The 21,701-nt window shown below is 35.1% G+C and overlaps 2 protein-coding genes across 3 annotated transcripts in view; one reads left to right on the top strand and one right to left on the bottom strand.

Moving 5' to 3' along the window:
* The first annotated feature begins 1,589 nt into the window (after positions 1–1,589).
* Positions 1,590–14,050, top strand: LOC138309140 (uncharacterized). Its single transcript, XM_069250290.1, has 12 exons — positions 1,590–1,947; positions 3,076–3,222; positions 4,044–4,146; positions 4,476–4,641; positions 5,025–5,141; positions 5,415–5,566; positions 5,851–5,950; positions 6,449–6,563; positions 7,059–7,180; positions 11,650–11,752; positions 13,065–13,183; positions 13,388–14,050. The coding sequence occupies exons 1-12, from the start codon at positions 1,695–1,697 to the stop codon at positions 13,505–13,507; spliced, it is 1,617 nt and encodes a 538-aa protein (XP_069106391.1). The 5' UTR covers positions 1,590–1,694; the 3' UTR covers positions 13,508–14,050.
* A 230-nt stretch (positions 14,051–14,280) lies between these two features.
* Positions 14,281–21,701, bottom strand: part of LOC138309139 (uncharacterized) — a 103,776-nt gene continuing 96,355 nt past the window's right edge. For both annotated transcript variants that reach the window (XM_069250288.1, XM_069250289.1), the window contains exons 11-19: positions 21,260–21,532; positions 20,620–20,787; positions 20,117–20,383; positions 19,543–19,722; positions 19,002–19,187; positions 18,572–18,595; positions 18,006–18,088; positions 16,314–17,682; positions 14,281–16,089 (exon numbers count right to left, since the gene is read on the bottom strand). In XM_069250288.1, the coding sequence (XP_069106389.1) occupies positions 15,895–16,089; positions 16,314–17,682; positions 18,006–18,088; positions 18,572–18,595; positions 19,002–19,187; positions 19,543–19,722; positions 20,117–20,383; positions 20,620–20,787; positions 21,260–21,532 (2,745 nt within the window). In that variant the 3' untranslated portion in view covers positions 14,281–15,894. The remainder of the gene's footprint in view (positions 16,090–16,313; positions 17,683–18,005; positions 18,089–18,571; positions 18,596–19,001; positions 19,188–19,542; positions 19,723–20,116; positions 20,384–20,619; positions 20,788–21,259; positions 21,533–21,701) is intronic.

The raw sequence follows: 21,701 nt of genomic DNA, 5'->3' as shown, positions 1-21,701 counted from the left end.
TCTGGTAAAATACAGACACATGTTCTTTGACCATTGTACCTTTATACTTAGAGTTATAATATTTGCTCCTTTAATTCTCAATGAAATTATGCAAAGAATACGACATTCATATTTTCCTTTGAAGAACTACGAGATATACATAAATACCATGTTATAAAGTACGAATTACCTGTTCTGTTTTATTTTACAATGACATAAGTCCATACCTTGATCAACTCGTGTACATATCGAGTATGAACTTGGTTGTCCTTCAAAAAGTCAAAAACTTTAACTTTCAACAAAGGTATATGATACAATGTGACCTTCAAACTTTGTATTTGAATTTGAACAAGAATAGACAAGGACAAAAGTTATACCGGAAATTCAAAAATCAACTCTAAGTGAGGATGGAAGCAGGAAGTTCATCAAGTATTTCCTATTTCTCTGGTACGCTCATATGTATATTTTCAAGTTTAAACTTGAATGGAAACATATGACCTACGCACATGATTTGACCCTACACAATACTTTAGAAATATAATTTTTTGATTAGATTTTCACTTTAATTTACAAATGAATATATATAACAGATACCACAATCGTGTGTTTACCTTCTTGTCATACCATTTATATGATGGGATTCAATTTGTCTACTTTAATTTACAAACATATGATAGAATACTTGTTCACGTGTAATTTTTAGTAAGAACTAAATACCTTTCTACCTATCAGTTACTCTGTATATCAAAATCCATTGCTGACTTAGGTGACATACACTTTTCAGCTGGAATTAGAGGCGTTATACGACCAAATCTCCACCCCCTTTTCAAATTTTTATAGTCATTGATAAGATCTGGATGACATCTTGAATGAGCGTTTAATTGCAACAAGCAAGTCCATCAATGATGTAGGACAATTCTGGAACATAGAACTGAACTCATTTCTCTCAATATTCTCTAAATTATAAATCAAGAAAGGACGCACAAGATATAACAGTATGTGAATACTGTGTTTACCATGACCAACTCATATGAGATGATGACTGACTTGACATCGATGAATTAGAGAATTGTTACTCTTCTGGAACATAGAACTGAACTCATTTCTCATTCTCTAAATCATTAAGTCCATTTGCTTAGCCTTCACTGTTCAGGCGACACACGAGCCAGGAAAAGATTATTTAATAAGACTGGATGACAGTCCTAGTTTAATTGCGTAACAAGTACCATCAATGATGTAGACATTTCCCTTCCGAAAACGCATGGGTAATTTCACGTGAAAGGATTTTCATGCAATAACTTTATTTGTTGTACATTTTTACTCTCCCACCCTCATTATCTGTCAAGTTTATAATGGAATTTGTTATACACATGCATTGTCTTTCCTTGTTAGAATTGATACGAAAAACACCCCCACTCAGCATGTGATTCAAAACTTCTGATATTATCTTGGGTATACTGTTAACAATATACAAGATGATATGGCCGCATATATATAAATGTAACTTCAAGCGAAGTAGACACAAAGCTAGATAAATATTCACCTTTATACCGTCCAGGTATGTAACAACTGATTATCACAGGTGTGGATAACAAGCAGCCCACCTATGGTTAACAGGTAGGGGAAAAGAAGGAAAAGCTCGATCGGCTCTAACTAGTCTTTCGTTGACCAGCTTCCGGGAAGCACCAACTCAAATTATTTATTTCAGTTCCGTCATGTCTTTCTTTGATTATATCGAACATGGCGTGTTCGCTTCAGTAATTGCTGTGCTGGTGAGTATCTACTTCCGGAATGGACCAAGGGAGCTCTCTCGGGTTTTGGTTGTCATTTTAAAGCAGCTACCAGGAGTTGATTTTGTGATTGGTAAAGTTCTTCAAAATGAGGTCAAAAGTTTCCTAAGCACGACCAAACTTAACGAGGGTAAGAAGAAGGAAAAGAAGGGATCAGAAGTGCAGCTACCACAGAAAGGTGAGCGGGTCATCAAGTACACATTGCTGATAAGGGCTATACTTACTTTGTGGAGTATAGTCAGCTTAAAAAATGTAGGAGAAATCATTGACTTGTATTATTGTATGAAATATATAACATTATCAACACCTAACGGTAGTATGGGAATTTATTAAGCAACATTAAGTTACTTCGACAGGAATTTCGCGTTCATGTAACGAATGAAAATGTAGATTTATATGAGAATCAGAGTATGTAAAAGCAAATTTTTAAAATGATATGCAATACGGCAAGTTTAGTTAGATAGATAATTTTTGTAAATTTTTGTTTATCTTTTTTATATGGATTTCAAGAAATTTGTTGAACGGTTGAATTTGAAACTAATTTTTACTCCACAGCAAACAAGTCATTATATAATAGACATGTTTTAATGACATCAATTCAAAAGTATATAACTTAACTCATTTAAAATAATGATCACTTATCAACCGAAATCAGAAATCTACTAGACAAATTCTAGATTCTAATTTCCTTGTTCCCTATCATAATTCCATATTTAATGAAATTATGACAGATGTTAATGTTCCATTTGAGATTTATATAAATATGTACATTTATTGCTTTTCAGAACTAACCGCTCTAAATAACTGTTTACTGAAATAGGAATTGTATCCGAAACCAGTTGTAACATAGTCTTCCTTAATAAATTTTCATACAGATTTGAGTCTATATCAACAGTAAAGAAAGTCAATTTTTCTGAGCCTAAAAGTGTCTTCATTTTAGTCCAAATATAACCATAAATGCTACATAAAATAATTGGTGGCTGACAAAAACATTTTCAGTTCAAAATGTTTTGAATCGTTCTCGACGTTTTTATTTCTTCAATATGCTTAAATTACCGCATCATTTCAACTTATACTAACCTATTTTTTTTCATACCAAACACATTATGTCCTTGATTTTCTTGATATTTTCTACTGGTTATTGAAAACGATTTCCCAAAAAGTGTCTAATATTTTACTGGACTAAGCAAAGAAAACACCACCCTAGTTTAGACACCTGTCAAAATTCGACGACTGTTTCATACTATGTTAGAGAATTGAATTAAGAAATTATACTATGTACTTACCACTGGATACATTATGACAGGTGTACCTCACGCGGAGCTACTGGAGACAATGAAGAAGATGAAGAAACAGGAGACGAATTCCGATGAAGGGAAGATCTTCGCGTACATCTACACTTTATCAGACGACCACTTCCAGCTTCAGAGGGAGGCATTCGACCTATTTAGTGGTAAATATAACGTAAACACATAATAGTCTGTCTGAATTGATTCATCAGTTATCCAACAGTGGTAACTACAACTATAACTTATTGCATAACTTCTATCTGGTGTGTGATTTCAAAACAAACAAAAAACAAGAGGTTTTGGATGAAATAGTCAAAACGGGTTTAAGTCATAGTTTTTGACATATGTAACACAAGTAGCTAACATACATTTTGACTGTGTTTTTAGTTTCGAGAAATCTTTCTGTTGTAGTTTAATTTTGTTTTCTATTATGCAGTGATAAACATAATTATAGATTTGACAGTATTGAAATACCATATAGCCGGTTATTTTAGCGGAACAAAATTTTCGCGTTTTGATCTAAAAACGAGAAAATCAAATTTTATAGATTTTAAATTTTCGCGATATGGATTTTAAAGGAAGATATATCATTTTATTTCTCATTATTTCGCGGATCAAATTATTTTCGCGATCATAGCAATGCGCCGCGATATCGCGAAAATATTATCCCCACGAAAATAACCGGCAGTACGGTATCAAATACTGCTTACACATTATCCAATTAAGATATTGAACAGATTCACTTGTTTACAGACACCGGAGTATATTTGTCTCTGCACTTTTGTAAAAAAATGGATATGGATTTCATATGTAGCCTATGGCCGACTCAAGCGCCAATTCATATCAAGCTAAAATGAAGACAATTTGTTTTTACCTGATTATAACAAGAAGTAAATGTAAATAATTTGAAAATATTTTATCGTAAAATTTACCATGACTTTGTTTATTACTTATTCATTTTGCATTAATGACCATATCTTATCAGAAAAGATCGGCCATTCCGTTGACCACGACGCTCTCGTGAAAGAATTCCATCATGGGTTTTTACATGAGAACGCTCTCAACCCCATGTTGTTCCCGAGTTTAAGGTAAGATTTCCATGATTGCTAATTACTTTACTAAATACACTGAAGCTGACAAACTCAATTTGAATAAAAGAAAAACAAAAAAATGTTTGATCCCGTCTTGAGAATCTACAAATCTGCACCTCGTTTGCATTTTCTTTATATGAGGATGGATTATTGCATAATTGCCTTTTTTGTTGTGGTTCATTGTTACATATGTAACATATATTTTTATATACTTTCTTTAAGTCACATTTTGCTGTTAAGAAGGCCAGATTTCACTTTGATATTTCTGGTTTTCATTTATAGTTGAATGACATTAAGATAATCATAAATGTGTTTTGATTATTCAGAAAAATGGAAACGGAAGTCGTGAGAATGACTGCCTCCATGTTAAATGGCGGCGATGACGCTTTGGGTTTCATGACTTCCGGTGGGACAGAGAGCAATGTCATGGCAGTGAAGACCTTCCGGGACAGAGCTCAAAAACTTTTTCCACACATTACCGAACCGGAAATAGTAAGGACTCCATTTTTTCTTCTTATTTCCGATAAACTTTTGTTTACATATTACAGACAGAAAAACAGATAATAGACAAAAATAGAATAAAAAATCATATCAGTGACGGCAAATTCATTTATGAAGAAACTTGAAAAATACATGTATTTTATTTAAAAGAAAAATATGATGGACAAGTTTGTAGAAATCGATAAATTAAATGTTTCCTGAAGGTAACATTGTTTTGCATTGTCTTGAAATATATGCAGAATGCCAACGTCGGAGACAAATGGTTGATTGCACTACGCTAAGCTACACTGCACTTACTGTAGCATACGTAACGCATTCAACCACGGATCTCCGACGAAGGAAAAATCATAAACCAATGAATTTTACTCCACCAGGTTGCACCTAGAACAATACACCCAACAATTGATAAGGCCGCACAATACTTTGGTATGAAGGTTGTCCATACGCCTCTTGGTCCTGACTTTGGCGCTGACGTCAAGGCCATGGAAAAGGTAATAGTTTAAAAATGTTTAACTTGATAAGGATGTAAGTTCTTGTTTCATTACAACTCTATATGGTGTGCTTTGTGATAACCTGAAATCTAAAGTGTCGATTAAAGTTTTTCCCCTCACTTCTGTAATGCTTTTCTATGGATAATGTTCACTTAAAAATCCTTTTAGTATGTTCATGAAACTGGGGCCTGTTGACTTCAAACGTTGACTATGTGTTTATCTGTACAGACTTCTTCAGCATTTGTTTGTATATTCATCATCTATCATAAACAGGCGATTGGTCCAAACACAGTGATGTTGGCGGCCTCGGCTCCACAGTTTTGTCATGGTATCATGGATCCAATCGAGGAAATAGCTGCGCTTGCGCATCGCCGAGGACTTCCGCTTCATATCGACGCATGCTTTGGAGGTTACATGCTGCCATGGTAATACCTGTCTCTACTTTGGATAAAAGCTCAATAATATGCATATTAGACGGATATAAAGCAATTGTCTTTGTTTAAAAACAACATTTACAAATGGATATATTTGATTTACTATACCAAACATTTTTAATTTAACAAATGTTGGAATTGGGACGCAAACTAGGACGAGTTTATTAATGAATAACCAGTATTTAGGTTTGATGTCAACATTTATTATGCAAATAATCCTATTAATCATAATTATCCATTAAAAGTTGATTAAATGGAATATAAAATTATTGTAGGGTGGAGAAGCTTGGTTACCCGGTTCAAAAGTTTGATTTCCGAAATCCCGGAGTAACATCGATTTCCGCAGATATTCATAAGTACGGATACAGCATAAAGGTCAGAGTTCAACATTATCGTAGCAAAAGTGAAACTTTATAGAATACGTAATTATGTACTACAGAGGATTCTGGAAGGTCATGGAACATGTTAAATTAAACTGAAAACAACCGTCCTCCTCTAAATATTCACTAAATAATAAACCATACAGTACAGATACCGCAATACGGGTGAATAATATGTATTCTGTAAACATGGATGTATTCGTTAATGTTTAATTTCGCGATTTCCGTGTAATCATATCGCGGTGTTGTTATTTTCGCGATAAATATATCTGTTAAATTTTCGCATCATAGTTTCATATATATATAGCAAATACAATGCATTATGCGTGAGAGAAATTTTCGCGCTAACAAGCCCTTCGCGTAGCGTAAAACTGCACCTCCGTAATTTTCTACGCTTAAGGCGATATCGGATATTTTATCGAATAAACAAGTTCATAGATTTCGATCTCTTAAATTGAAATGGATGTAACACATTCTGTATTTGCTACATTAGGGTTCAAGTGTGATTATTTACCGGAACGCTGACATCCGGAAGTACCAGATATTTTCCTACGCAGAATGGCCAGGCGGTCTGTATGGAAGTCCGAGCATGGCTGGGACGAGGCCAGGTAAAGTATTTCTTATATCTATCAATTCCATTGTTGTTTTATTTGGGGTGTTTTTGGTGTTGTAAATGTTCTTATTACACCAACATTGTATCATCAAACAATTTACGTAAATTTTACTACAGTCATTCCGTGTAAATACAAAAACTAAGAGTCGCGTTGTCAGTTTTCGTCGCGTTGTCATTTTTGCGTCACTTTTCCTGACTTCGAAATTACGTTGCGTCACTGAATGCTAGCTTCTTATATCAAGTCAAATTGATGTTGAACAGTTCATTAAATCATAGTTATGAATTAATAATATATTTGTAACGGTTTTTTCCATTGTACTACTGTTACATGAAACCGATGACAATACACAATGGTCAAGCTGATATTTCTCTGGTTTATTTGTGTATTATAATATACTTTCCTACTTTCCGCTGGGAAGCTATACAATTGTAATTGATATGGAATAAATGAAAATTGAAACTTTTTTGAGACGAAGTAATTTTTCCACAGGTGGAAATATTGCGGCTGCTTGGGCCTCAATGATGGCTTTAGGTGTTGAAGGGTACATGGAGCGGGCCAAGGTACTCATGGAAACAACAAACAAACTGAAGGAGGGCGTAAACAAAATACAGGTACGATGTGTTTTGATTCGATAAGTTTGTTGAAATATCACAAAAAGACACTATACATTAAGAACCTTTAACAATGAGCTGTATAAAGTAATGTTTGTATATGAAATGTCTGTGATGTGAACTGCCAGAATATTGTTAAGAAGCAGCAAACGAAGCCTCCTCAAACCAAAGTAAGAATAAACTCAAGATCTGTTATAAGTTCTGCGCGAAGATTTGACCTACACATTGCGTTATTTTGTGGAAGACATCTTTTCTCCTTTAGATATGAACCAAAGTCCGATAAAAGTGAGCTCTATCTAAAACTTTTTCAGAAAATGATGTCTACAAAACGATGTGTTTACAAATTTTTTAAGAATACCTGATTAATAAAAAAATATGCGTCCTTTTGTTTTCTTTTTCTTTATCTTTCTTTCTATGGAATCAAGAGATTTTTGGCTTGTGCAAATGTCTTGAAAAAATTACCATCTTTACAAATGATTATTTGTACGAATCACGAGTGAAATGTACACGTATTTTTAAATAATAGATATAAATAAAGATTTTTCCTGGTGGTGATGACCAATGAAACATGTATGTGTCCTTTTGGAATATCGAGTCCACTACCTAACTTTTGTCGCGTTATACAATTCAATATCAAGTGAATCCACTATTCCATCCATCCGAAAAATAGAGTATTGTTTAGTTGTTACATTTCGCGCGGATTTATTGATTAAAACTTATTCGCGGAGAAATGATTTTGCGAATCCTCTTTGTAGCTTTTGAAAGCGTCATTAACGCACTATGGATATAATTTTAAGTTTAAAACCATACTTTTTGTGGGAAACAATCGCGAGGTATCAGATTTCGCGAATTTTGGTGAATCCGTGAGTTTAAAGGTGATAAAAACAGAACGGACATGGAAAATGAGATAATACGCTAGAAACATTTGTAATGCCTATCTAAACATATACCAGTTTGATATTTGCTTATATTTTGTCTCTAAATAGTAAAATTAATGAAAGCAATCTTCACATATTTTCGACGACAGATTTTTTTCTATGACTTACCTCCCTTGAGTTCCGATGATTTGTGACGTCATCTGAGACAATCAACTACCGGAAGCCGGTGTGCCGATCGCGGAACTGTCAACATGCATGTGTATTTTAGCCACATGTCTTAGTACTTACGGAAATACACACGGAGAAAAATATGTTATATTTTCGTCTTATTGGGTAGCGTGATTTATCCCCTACATAATGACACATTTATTGACGTCATAACCTATGAAATGACGTCACTACATGTAAATAATAATGTCATTAATATCGCGGGTACATATGTCATATGGCTTATGGTTTGCCAGGGGTTAAACCACGAATGAATAAGTAGTTCTTTCCTATTCAGTCCACCCTGGAGTAATACGACTGTGCATGTATGTAATTTATAGTTTACACATAAAATTAACCGAGGAGTTTTGATATACATAAAATCTACTGGTAATTTTATGTGCGAAATAAGATCGTAGCGAAAATGGACAATTATTGGGGCCCACCTCTTTAGACCTACGTTTTAATAGAAAAATTATCTGTTACAAACATACGGAGACATGAAAAATACATGCAGATTAAAAGAAAAAAAAACAATAATTTATAAGTTGTGTCTTTTTGCCCCCCATTTTCGTCGACTGAAATGTTCTCAAAATGCGCATTAAAAATAAAAGAGGTCCTTCTGCACATTTTCCATACTTCATTTTAGGGATTTTCATATTTATTTTGGGTTACACAACAATGTACCGGTGGTGTGAAACCGGTATGTTCAGATCTAGTCCGCTAAACCTGCCTATATTATCAGGCTTTTTTAATTCATTTTTTTTGCCTAATATATAGGGGGGGGGGGAGCCTAATAATATAGGCAGGTTTAGCGGACTAGCTCAAATCGAGCAGGGTTGCATAATGATATGACGACATTCACAGTAATCATTATTTAATTACAGGAATTTAAATTCGAAAAATTACCATGTTAAGAACGCTCTAAACTCATCAAAATACATCGTAAAACTCATCTCAGCAATCGTAAATACATTTAGTAATATTTTTCCTTCTCGGGGGAGACCTTAGGACCCCCAAAAAACAAAATCTCTCGCCTTAAGCCCTCGCAAAATCATCAAAATACATCGTGACACTCATATCTCAGTCATTCTAAATTGTAATATCTTTATCAGGGTCTCCCCCGAACCCCCAAAACACCACAATGCTCGCAAATTTGGCCAATTTTAGTACTCATTAATTTCCTGTTATATTCTACATAGTACACTTGCGTATATATATGTAGAATGCGAGTTTTACCGATTTTTTTTATTTAGACCCCTAGATCGTCTCATAATGGTCAATAGGCTATCTAGTGTGCTGTGGTCTGTGCGTATACTTTTAAAATTTACTAAGGTCGACATGTTTCTTATTTCCAAAACTCCGCACGGTTAGAAGATTTGTGTTTTATAAGAAATATATGCTGTTTCATGGTCCTGTGTTAGTTGAACTATTACATGTGTATCTTGTACACGAGTACATGTCATCCATATTAGGTCATTGTATCTAGTTTCTGTGTTTTGTGTCCCGTCTTTTTTATCGGCCGTGCGTGTATTGTTACTACTGTACATGTTATTCTATTTCGTACACATCCGTAAAACTCATTATAGAACTTTAAGAAAATAAATAAGTCTAGCCCTTTCTGTGCGGTGTTCTGAAAGATTAAGCTTCAAATAGGAAATATAGAGGTGTGCAGTACGTACATAAGGCGGGATAGGGGCACGTTTATCGCGGTATGATAGGGTTTTGGATAGGGTATGAGGGATGGCGGTTTTTTTTTTTATAAACATGTAGCATGTAGTCTCATTGTAATTTGGGTCCATTTTCTTGTAAAGTTATATTTCTTCTTGTTGGTTTAACTTTAAAGTCTATGTTTTGAGTTTTAAGTTACAGACAAAAGTCAAGCGCAACCCCCTTGAACCTGAGTCAGTGGCACACACGTACACGGTGTCAAATGGCTTTTAAAGATGCTCCACCGCCGACAGAGCATAAATGATATTCACCATTTGAACAATAATTGGTGTTTAATCGTGTATATATATGTCTAATTAACACAAAACAATAATATAGAATAATTTATTTCGCCTTTGGTGCATGCGCAATCAGTACTTCATTCCATATAGGATATAGTAACACGGATTTTTTTTCGGGATGCAATTAATTATATTTCATGTTTTTAACTTGAAGTAAAATTAGAAGCTCACAAACTGTTCAATGGTGGTAATGGTGTAAAGTAAGTAACTTTTGTAACTGAAGAAAAATACTAAATCGTCTGCTCCTGTTTTTGATAGTTAAAATTTACCATTTGTCAGCGGCGGAGCATCTTTAACATACTGAACATAACAATTTTATAGCCCAGAATATGACGATAAGAATGAGTAAGCTATCGTTTTTATTATATCATTGTATGTTATAGATTATATATTATATACGGATTCATTTCCACTATTCAATATAGCAACTATACGTAGCGCGACTGTTTTAAATATCTATAATCGCCAATACCGCAACACTGCCCCATATTGAGTTTCCCGGCTCTTGTCACAGCTGTTGGTCTCAGATGACGTCACGAATCTACGGCCACCTGGTGATATCAGGGGCGATAAGCGATGCGATCGTTCTAGACAAGGGTCGTTGTGGACTTCGTTTCAAACACATTTTATGGAAATTACGTCAAATACAACCCGTATTTTTTGTTGGAAATCATAAAGTGCACCACAATAAACAAATATCAACACAAAAATAGCATATTTAAAATCTGTTTTTATCACCTTTAATGAAATGAAAACCCTCGCTTATATCAGCAACTATACCGTGACTGATGCTCTTTGTTTATCGTAAATAATTCACATAACTGGTTTTCTCGAAAACATTTATTACCACAAACAATCTTGATATGATATTAATATTATAATATATGCGACCTGTGTATCGTGAAACCGTAATTATCGCTTAATTATTAACCCTTACTCTTGTAATATGATTGTGTCACTATAACTATATATGGCTTGTGTATCGTGAATCTGCTATTCTATGCACTTGCCCCCCTCCCCTGTCTCTGGGTTGCAGATTCGAAACCCACGCGGATAACTGGCATATACTGCCCTTAGATAGGTGTTTGTACTCTCACTTATCTCCAATCTGACACGTTCTTAAGTGGATTTTACTGTTTTCAATTCCGTCTTTCAATCTTACAGAATTACCTCCCCTGCTAGTAGCTATCCATTGTGACGTCATTAATTTATGAACTTAATTCACGTAGTTTTCTTCGAAAAGTATGACGTTACGTTCACAAAAACATGACGTCACAATCAATACCTACCCGCAAGGTCAGAAAATTCTGTAATATGCAAATACAGAATACATTGAAATAAAAATAAAACCAACGCCGTCTTGTCATTTCAGGGTTTGTATGTATTGGGTAAGCCAGTGATGACGTGTTTCTCTATCGGTTCGAGTGACCCGGATGTAGATATCCAGGCAGTAGCAGATGCTATGGGTAAAAAGGGTAAGATATGAATTAATCTTATATCAAATGCAAAACAGAAAACGTAATGTAATGAGAAATGTAGACGAACTATATTTTACGTTTGCATCGCCGGAATTGAGAGGAATAGCTCATACTGATATCAGTTCAAAGAGAAAAGAAAAGAAATCTGTGTTTGTTGCCAACCAGTATCACAGACGTAGGTCTGATACGAGCAGAACCAGTATACGATGATCTCTGGAAATATCTTATTTTTTATTCACTAATGAGATTAACGAGAATACGATTTACTTTATATCACTGTTTTCTATTTATCATTTAGATGTGCCTGGTCATTTTATCAATACATTATTTTTTGGTATTGTTATATTGCTTCCGTCCATCGTATTATTTTACAGTTGTATATCCATTTATTATCTCTATATATTCTATTGTTGTCTTAAAGCTGTATGATCTATCACTTTTGCTCTTTTTGTCATAGTAAAAACTGTATAGGTGCTATACACATTTTTCTCCGTCTGTCCGAGGTTTAAACTTTCTAATTTTACCACTTTTTATCAAGTTGCAGCACTGGAAGTATTTTAATTATAAAAGTGAAAAAATCTTTTTAACGTGTACACGTAAAAAATAGGCTCGAAAGATGCCGAACTCTTCCGAACATCGTCGCGACAATCTCGAAGTAACACGAGAGTTGTGAAACCAAGAGAAGTGTCAACAATTTTTCGTAAACAAAACACGTGGTCGACCATAGCAGACTGGATCTACAAAGAAACTAATGCTCGCACATTACAATTTTTTTATACACACAATATTGAATTACTGCAATGTGTGAATAAGATGTTTCAAATACTCGCACTGTGGACATAAACCAGCACGATTTGCTCATATTAGCCAGAAGGAAAACGTAAACAAACACATGTGCGCTTACGCTAGTTACCTGGATCACCACGTGCAGGACGTGTGGACATCAGTCACGTGATACGATTCGGAATTCCGACACAGCCCGAAGGTACTGAATATGGCGGAGATTGAAGGCGTTTTATTCAAAACCAGGAATATATGATCCTTAGATTTCGGCTTTTTTATAGACTGACATATGGTTTTGGGGAGCTAAATCATCAAGTTACATGTCCATATTCAAATATCAAATGTTAAAACGACATATCGTTACAGCGAAAATTACAAGAAATACAACTTTAATTGTATCATTCCATTTTCGGTTTCCATTGTTTTCCATTGTATCATTCCATTGTTGTTTTCCGTTGTTTTCCATTGTATCATTCCATTGTTGTTTTCCATTATTTCTTTCCATTGCATGTTTTTTTGGTTATAGGTTGGCATATGGAGAGACAACAGAATCCGAGCTGTTTACATTGTTCTATACTTCCACATCACGTGACAGTCTCAGATTCACTGCTGAAGGACCTTGAGGATTCGACACAAGAGGTCAAGGTCAGTATCAAAAATGGTCTGTTCAAGCAATGATTTAACATTGTGTATCGCAATTTTGTAAATAAATATGTTCTGAAAATATTCCATCGTCGGAGACACTATACACTAAGCTTTACTTATCACATCGTTGTGCAATCACCCGTGGCTCTCCGACGATTAAATTATTCTTACGGGATAGTATCTTATGTTTATCATTTGTTACAGAAAAATAAAGCTCTGGCTAACGAAGGAACTGCGGCGATGTATGGAATGATCGCTACTATACCCGACAAGGCCATAGTCAAAGACTTCCTAGTGGAGTTCTTCAGCGAAGTCTATAAATAACTGTGACGCAATCACGTCTCACGAGGAAGCCTTGCGCAGCTATAACGATGTCGAGTGTCATTGTGCGACTGATATAATATCTAGTCATATTGTAAAGATATGTTCTCCCATAACCATGATTACATATCTAGTCTTGTTTAGCGAGATATATGAATTGTATCACATAATCTATTCCCATTGTTCAGTTGAGGTTGGTAAACATAGGTTTGATATTATACCATTGTCCCGTTATCTATCGACGTTTATGAATATACTTTGTAATGCAGAAATATTTTGATTGTTCTATGGGATGCATCAACTACGGCAAATCACAAGCTTGTTTTGTGTAAAGTATCATAAGTCGTTGAACTCTTACAAGATGCGTTTTATACATTATATAGAATATTATTTAGATATTTGTTCATTGATGATTAGAAACCTTGCCATTTTGTGTTTAATCTCGCCTGATGTCGAGTTTACAATATCGTATTACCTATAGCTATGGTACCTTGTTAAAATGTGTCACTGAGTTGGTTCCAAAAATAAAGACATTTGTATGCAATGTATTATGTACTGTGAGTGTTTCTTGCTAATGAAAAAAAAATCGAAGCACATTTTTCTTGATCATACTTAAATTAAGAAAATGTCCCTTTAAAGTGTTCATATATCTTGTACGAAACAAATAAAGTAATCAGCAATTTGGTGTCCGCCATATCGTAGCAGCAGGTGAACAACGCCAAATCAGCACATCTTATGGAACGTTGCTATTTTAAGAATGACACAACTCGTACATAGATGTTTAAAGATTTTAATCCGAGATCAACTTAATACAGATTGCATATAGCAGACAAAGGAAAACAAGTTTGCTTATAATATAGAGTAATGTTATTTCTTAAATAAATACTGCTAAAACAAAAACGTAAAACATTATAACTTCATATTCCGTCTTTGTATATTAAAGAGTTACCTCCCTTGCAGGTTGGTATTCATTGGCATGTCATTATTTGCGAAAGTCACGTCGTTTTCTCTGAAAAGTATGACGTCACATGACGTCACAATCAATACCAACCAGCAAAGGGCAGATAACTATATAATATGCAAAACAGAGTATTGATACATCGTTCTTATCTCCTTATTATTCTCCAATAACTTCTAATTCGAATTAATAACAAAGGTAAAATAAAAATCATTTGTTGACCAACCTGTAACTATATAACTTCCGAAATGTCACTATCAAATGAAAATACAGTAATACATCTTTTGATTCTAACATTTATCATTTTTCTTCTTACTATTAAAAATAATACATATTTCAATTTTTTTCTCCAAAATTTTTAATATCAGTATAAACGTTCTCTTTTTCACACAATAAATTTTGTGCATGAACATATTTTACTTGGCGATAATGGTTCAGGATGGCTGCAAAACTATTTGCAATTTAAAACATAAATTTAATTTCTAATAAAAAAACTTTATTAAACGCCTTTTCGTAGATAATATAAGGGTATATGCAGTAAAAGTTCGATAAGGAAGAAATCGAAGATCACAGCTGAGCACAAACTGATTCTGACTGCTACTCTCTATATTAAAATAATTGTAAGTATAACAAATCATACTGATTAATTAGCAGAACAAAAGTGATAACTTAACTAAAGCATATATAATTACTATAATTGCAACAACTATTAAATCCCTTTTTGAATTTATATATGCAAGATAATTTATTTAGGAAAGCAGTTTTCCCATATTTACAAGCGAACATAAGTAACCAAATGTTTTAAATGACGTCATCATTTTTGCCGTTGATATTAAGTTACGGGTTTTCGTTTTAGAGATCATTATAATGACTGATAAAAGCTGGTTTTGTTTGTCTGGTTCATGTGTATTCCATTTAAAAGCATTAAGCACTGATTGGTGATTCAACAATATAAGCACAAGCTTTCACAAGATTGCTCTAGAACTCAATGGTAAAAAAATACCGAAATTTACCGATAAAACAATAATTTAAATATTATCTTTTGCTATATTTTTTGAGAGCATTTAATGAAGTTATGTTTTATATTTGATTTTATAATACCAGCTTCGAAAGGTTCGATTCACAAATTCTCATATAAAATGCTATTAATATAAGCAAACAATTTTAAGTTTCCTTAAAAGAACATAATGTTATCATTTGAATTGATGATTTTTCAGGACTTATTGTTTCACCTTCTTAAATATTTCCTAAAATAGATATTGACCGAAGAGCATGTAATTTGTTCAGATCACCGTAACGCATAATGCATTTTCAAGGAAATCTTCTGAGAATATTTTTCCGTTGTACTTTAAGTTTGAATACTAAATAATCAAAAGAATTAAAGAAATGTATACGTATATATCCAATCGTGCCTCATTGTAGTCGTTGTTTATCATACTGTTGTTTCGCTGAACACTTTGGATCTATCCGGTAACAAGTCCTCTTTTACCACTACCTGTTGTTTCAGCGCTAAAGGCCCCCTGGTGGCGCGTTCGGCAGATTTCGACCTTAGACGCTTTGTGTTTGGTTTATTGTCGGAACTTAATTCCGGATTCCGTTTCTTGGCGTTACATGCATCATCATTCATCTGAAAAACAATACGTATAAAAGTTTGATGTTCTGTTCTTTTCTATAATTCAAGTGTTAGTTCTGTGCGTGCTTTTGTTCCAGGGTTAGTTGTAACGATAATTGTGACTTTTCTCCAACAGATGGCAAAAGTGTTTGTTAGGAGCAAGCTCGACGACACACACATATAAATATATACTATAACTACTACGCCACACACTACATCTATACGGCATCCTTTCTTACCTCCGGAAGCGCGCGTCTGCTCATAGCGGAAATAGGTGGCGTTGGTGGCGGTATATTTTGAGATGTATTTCCGGTAGATGAAGTATTTTTCTGAACCCCTGTCACCGGCTTTTGTACACTAGTTGATGGTCTATACACTGATCCAGGTTTCTGTGCACTGACAACGTTCACCCCAGAACCGGATGGTTGTACAATTGACCCACTCGCCTCAGATGTAGGGCCATGTTTTTCGAGGGATTTTTCCTCATCCGTCATCGATGAAGACCTTTTTAACGTATTTTTGATTTTCCTTTTCATTGTAGCGAAGAGCTCGACAGCCTTTGTATTGGAAGGTGCTCCGGTTGACATTGCCGTTATACCAGCTTTGGCGACAGAATTTTTAACTGAACTATCAACACTTTGTGATCGTCGCACAATCTTTCGTTTTGGTTTTTCGGGTTTACTTTTCTTACTATCAACACTGGTTTGTTTAACTACTGAATGCGTCGACTTTTCATCGACAGAAACTGACTGTGTAAGTGTCCTTGGCTTCGTTTCCTGTATTAACTGCCCAATCATATCGTCTTCCGACTCATCGTGTTGAAGACGAATGCGTTTCGTTTCTGCAGAAGGTAGCTGTGCCGGTATCACATCGTCTTTAATACCTTCACAACTTTGACTTCTTTCAGGCGTTTGTGAGGGAGATTGTGCATCGCTTTTATCCTCGAAAAACTTTCTTCTAGCAGTTCTTGGCGTTAGTCGTTCACAACTTCCAGAGTCGGAGGAATATCCGGAACGGGGTGAAAGTGAAGTGTCCGAGGATTTACGACTGTTTAGGACTGGAATGGTCGGGAGAAGGCCTGCGGATTCATACGTTGGAGTTCCACCTGCGGATAGGGACTTAGTATAAAATTTACTCTGGGTATTCGGTTCTAATGTACAATTACCTTTACTTGTGTCCAGTGATATACTCGTGGGGACAGCTTTCGTCCTGTTTCCAAGTAAGGATAAACTACCACCAGGCGATTTGGCGGCTTTAGAGGAATTATTATATGAACTTGAATGTGATTTTGGCGACAGAAGGAAGCTTGGTGGCGGATCCGGAAACTTCGTTGTAACACTCTGTTCATAATGTACGTCCGCCATAATGAACTTTTGTCGTAACGGATGTGACGAAATAGGTTGTATTTCCGGTAGTAGATCGGAAGCCCGATGATCGAGAAGATCCCCGGATCCGTTTTGTGTTACACTCCTGAGGTATCTAGGGGATACTGTATCTGTTTGGATTGTTAGTGGTGACGCTTTTGGCGAATCGAATTTTCCCGAATCCCTTTGTCTGCCCGTTGAAAAGTCTTCCTTCAGGAAGTCGATTTCGGAGCTCGACAAACTTCTATAAATAGATAAAAAGGATTACTATAATAAAAACAAAAAACGGATACTATTTCAGGACAGTATATGTTATAGAAATTAACTTCTTTTCGATAGGTGCCCTTCATTATTACTCAGGTGTAGTGTAACCGATATTTGATATATTTATCAGATATATCATAAAATGTCTTCTTATGTAGTCTCATTATTGACGATTCTTAAAATAAAAGATGTCTATTTCACTTATTTTTTTTCTGAAATACTATTGAATTTTTTTTCTGTGATGATTGAGATGATGATTTTGGAGGTAAAGGATGCATTTTCTTTATTAAGTTTCCAACTTGCCTTCTTAGTTTCTTGCGTTCCTCATCTGAAATCTCACGTGGCCTTCCCATGTCCTCCACGGCGAAATGAATCTCCTTCAGAGACTGAAATACATCGCCATAGATTATGTCATATCTTACAATGCGTCAAACAATACTGTATTATTTCAACTTATCATCACTTCTTTTGCAGTAACCGTGTTTTCTCAACGTATATGAATGTACATAAAATTAGTAGCGACCATTACGTGGAGTTGTCTACCTTTCCCTACCTCCCGTGAGACAGTCACCTCACCTCGGTATCAATTACTGGAAATTTTACAAACATACATCACTATCAATGCTGTTCGAAAGTGAAGTCAACTGTGCGAAACCCATAAATTCGTTAGATATGAAAGTATTAAAAATATTTTCTAATAATCTATTCTAAATAGACATGACAACCATGAGAAAACGTGATTCAACCGTCAGGATTAGGAGAGATAATTGAAATAAAGAATAGATATTTATTTTAATTAGCAGATTTAAGCAATTAAAGAAATGAAAAACACGTTTATATTCCTTACAAAAATAAAAGGGAACATTTACCTCTTTAATATGTTTTAAAACGACCTGCAACAAAAATATAATAAAAAGTGTTATTAATGTTTCATTCATAGCAAAGTAATAAATCCGAGTCAGCTCCAGACCTGACACGAAATTCAGAACGTTTGGACATTAATATGGATTGTGTAGGCGGCTAGCAAGATAATCCGATATTCGAATGCCTAATATGATGTAAGGCAAGAAACAACTCGAGTTGTTAGAACAATAGTAAAGAAAATAATAAAGTATTACTTGTTGAAATATCTTAGAATTAAGGATAAAAGAAAAATAAATCTTTGATCTTACTGATCGAAGGTTTACAGAATTATTCAGAAATGGCAAGTACAGAGTGAGTTATTGCAATGTATCATCATCTTCTGTTCTTTTGTCTTAAGGGCGAGTAGTAAAAACAGGATAAAGTGTATGGTATGACCTGATCAATACGTTGTCTGATCGATTTCCGTGGAGTGATCTGGGCGGGATCCCCTAAGTCGACGTCCAGTTCAGGAAGTGGACCTTTACTTAGTTTCTCCAGTCGTGAGACTAATTCTGAGTCCGAGGTCTGGTCTTCTCTCTCGGAATCCGAAACGATCGCAGCTAGTTCTTTTAACCGTGTCAACTGCAGAATGAAGGTTATAGATTTTAAAAATGACAGCTTAGAAGGTTTGAGAGAGTGATAGTAAACTAGAAAAAACAATAGCATTTTACTCCAGAGAATTAACATTAAAGATTATTCCGCTATTTTTTTTCACTTTTAGTCCTCCCTCCATTCCATTTAAGCACAGTAATAACAGGAAATGCGTAAATTTATCCTTGCGCTAACGTGTTAAAATAAATTATCCGCTTAAATTTGTGTTTACATTCACTAGATTCATATAAGTGTAGTTGTTCATTAATATCATCAGTTGTCCTACAGAGTACACAGTAAACCTTAACAATCCTACAGAATCAAATATCTTAACATATGAACTAACCCCAGTTAACACGTCCTCAACTCTCCTCTGGTCCCTCTTATGCTGTTTCCTCATCTCTCCCAGCCTCCGGACCAGGTCAGCTCTGTCCTTTACGGAAGATTCCTGTTCCTTAGCTGCCCTGTCCCCGACCTCTTCCACTCTCCTCTCCAACTCCGATATTCGGAGTCCGCGGTCGTCAATCTACGACAAACGGGACCAGATATAACAGAATCGATAACATTAAAACATTTCGCAAATGAAAGATCATATAAGTGCAATCTCCCTGTCATATCTATGCAATAGTGAATATGGTTATTCATAAGTGCTTTGCAAATTATGTTAACACCAAGACAAATTCAGTAGAAAATGTGGTCAAAATCGGACGTATTTAGTTAAAGACGTTTTGCTTGTGAAGGTAAATTCACTAGGCGTCAGAAATGCGCATGAACGATTTACGCAAATAATATTGGCTTGACAACGCTAATGTTTCTAGGTCGATATTCGTTAAAGAAAAATGCACAGCAAGTTGTGCGCCACAAAATAACAAGAAATGCCAGTCTGTTTAAATTGTCAAGATTATTATGCATTGCATTACCTCTTTCTGTCGGGAATCGCGACTAAGCTGCTCTTCATCGATTTCTGTACGCATGCGCCGAAGTTGTTCAATCAACATCTTCCTTTCCTTAACGTACTCTTCGTCACGTGCCTTCAGCTGGCTCTGTAGATCTAGAGCGAGTGCGTGAGCCTCCGCTAGGAGTCGCTTCTGTTCCGACCGCTCTTGTTCCCAGGCTACCTCCATGCGGTTCTGCATGTTTTTAGTTCTGTTCTGGGCCTGGGATATCATCGCTAGTTGTTCTTGTAGCTGAAATTATTGTTAGAAACATACTATTTAATGATTAACAACATATCATTTTTTACATTAGATTTGAACTTTTAAGTGTATATGCAGATTAGTCATTACTGGGGATACAATTCTGGTATTCGTTATCTTTGATAAACTCACCGTAACATTGACTATCAACATTAACTGTACCAAGCTCAATGAAAATCAACCAATCGTATGATTAGTTGGTCATTGACAAATAACAAAGCTCCTACCTGATTTATCTTGCTCTGCATGTTAGATTTGTCCACGTCCCAGCCTGACCGCTCGGTGGTGATACGGTTGACTAGTTCTGCACGCTCGTACTCCTGGTCAGCCAGCTGGTTCTTTAGCTCCTCGATCTTTTCCTGGAGATCTTTGGCCAGTTTCCGTCCTTCGTCAATCTAGAGAAATAAATAACTCTATATTAACTTTATTAATCCAATGTGTTAATCATCTTTATCATATAACAAAATAACTAAGAACGAATAACAGGAATAATAGCTTGATGCACCGGTAATTTCCTTTAATCATATGCATTTAAGAATTAACTTCGAAGTGAGGAAAAACTGAAAAAAATAGAATTATCTTAATTCTTTTTCAGATTGAACTTTTTTCTTCAGGATATGTATGTCTATATAAATATTGATATTGTTTATATATTTCAAAATTCAAAACACTTCACTACCGGTTACGTCCGTATCATAGTTTTGATAATAAATAAAATTTGACAAATCTTACATAATCCAGGTAAATAATTCAATATCACAAATAAACATTCATTTATTCAACAGGTATATGAATGACTCTCGGGTAAATATTGGAACGTTATAAATGAATCAATCAATTCATTTATTCAACTGATTGACCCCTGACCTCTTTGACGTGTCTGGCGAGTATGTCCTTCTCCTCGTTCCACTTCGACAAATCCTTGGCGTACGTCACCTTCATTTGGCTCATGCCTTTCTGGACACCCCGTATGATTTCCTTGTCCAGAGTTTTCTCCCTTTGCATAGTGTCTAGTAAGGACAGAAGTTTCATGTGTTCCTTCTGGAGATTTTCAAGTCTCGTCTCGTAACGAACCTTCATGGCTAGGTATTCGGCCCTAAGCACCTTCTCGTGGTGTTGGATCTGGTAGGCAATATCCTCCTGAAATGGTCAGAGAAAAATAATCATATTATTTCATCATTTTGTATTGTGCATGTAATTGTTTAGTGTATTGTGAAATATAAATCATAATTCAAGATCTGAGCTATGCCAGATTGTCATTTTTTTTCATCTTTTCTTTATACATAATTATCTGCTTGCGTGTGCATGT

Source organism: Argopecten irradians, chromosome 15 (assembly GCF_041381155.1).
Source record: "Argopecten irradians isolate NY chromosome 15, Ai_NY, whole genome shotgun sequence".
Lineage (NCBI taxonomy): Eukaryota > Metazoa > Mollusca > Bivalvia > Pectinida > Pectinidae > Argopecten > Argopecten irradians.
The sequence above is the reverse complement of the archived record's forward strand: the minus strand, read 5'-3'. Positions and strand labels throughout refer to the sequence as shown.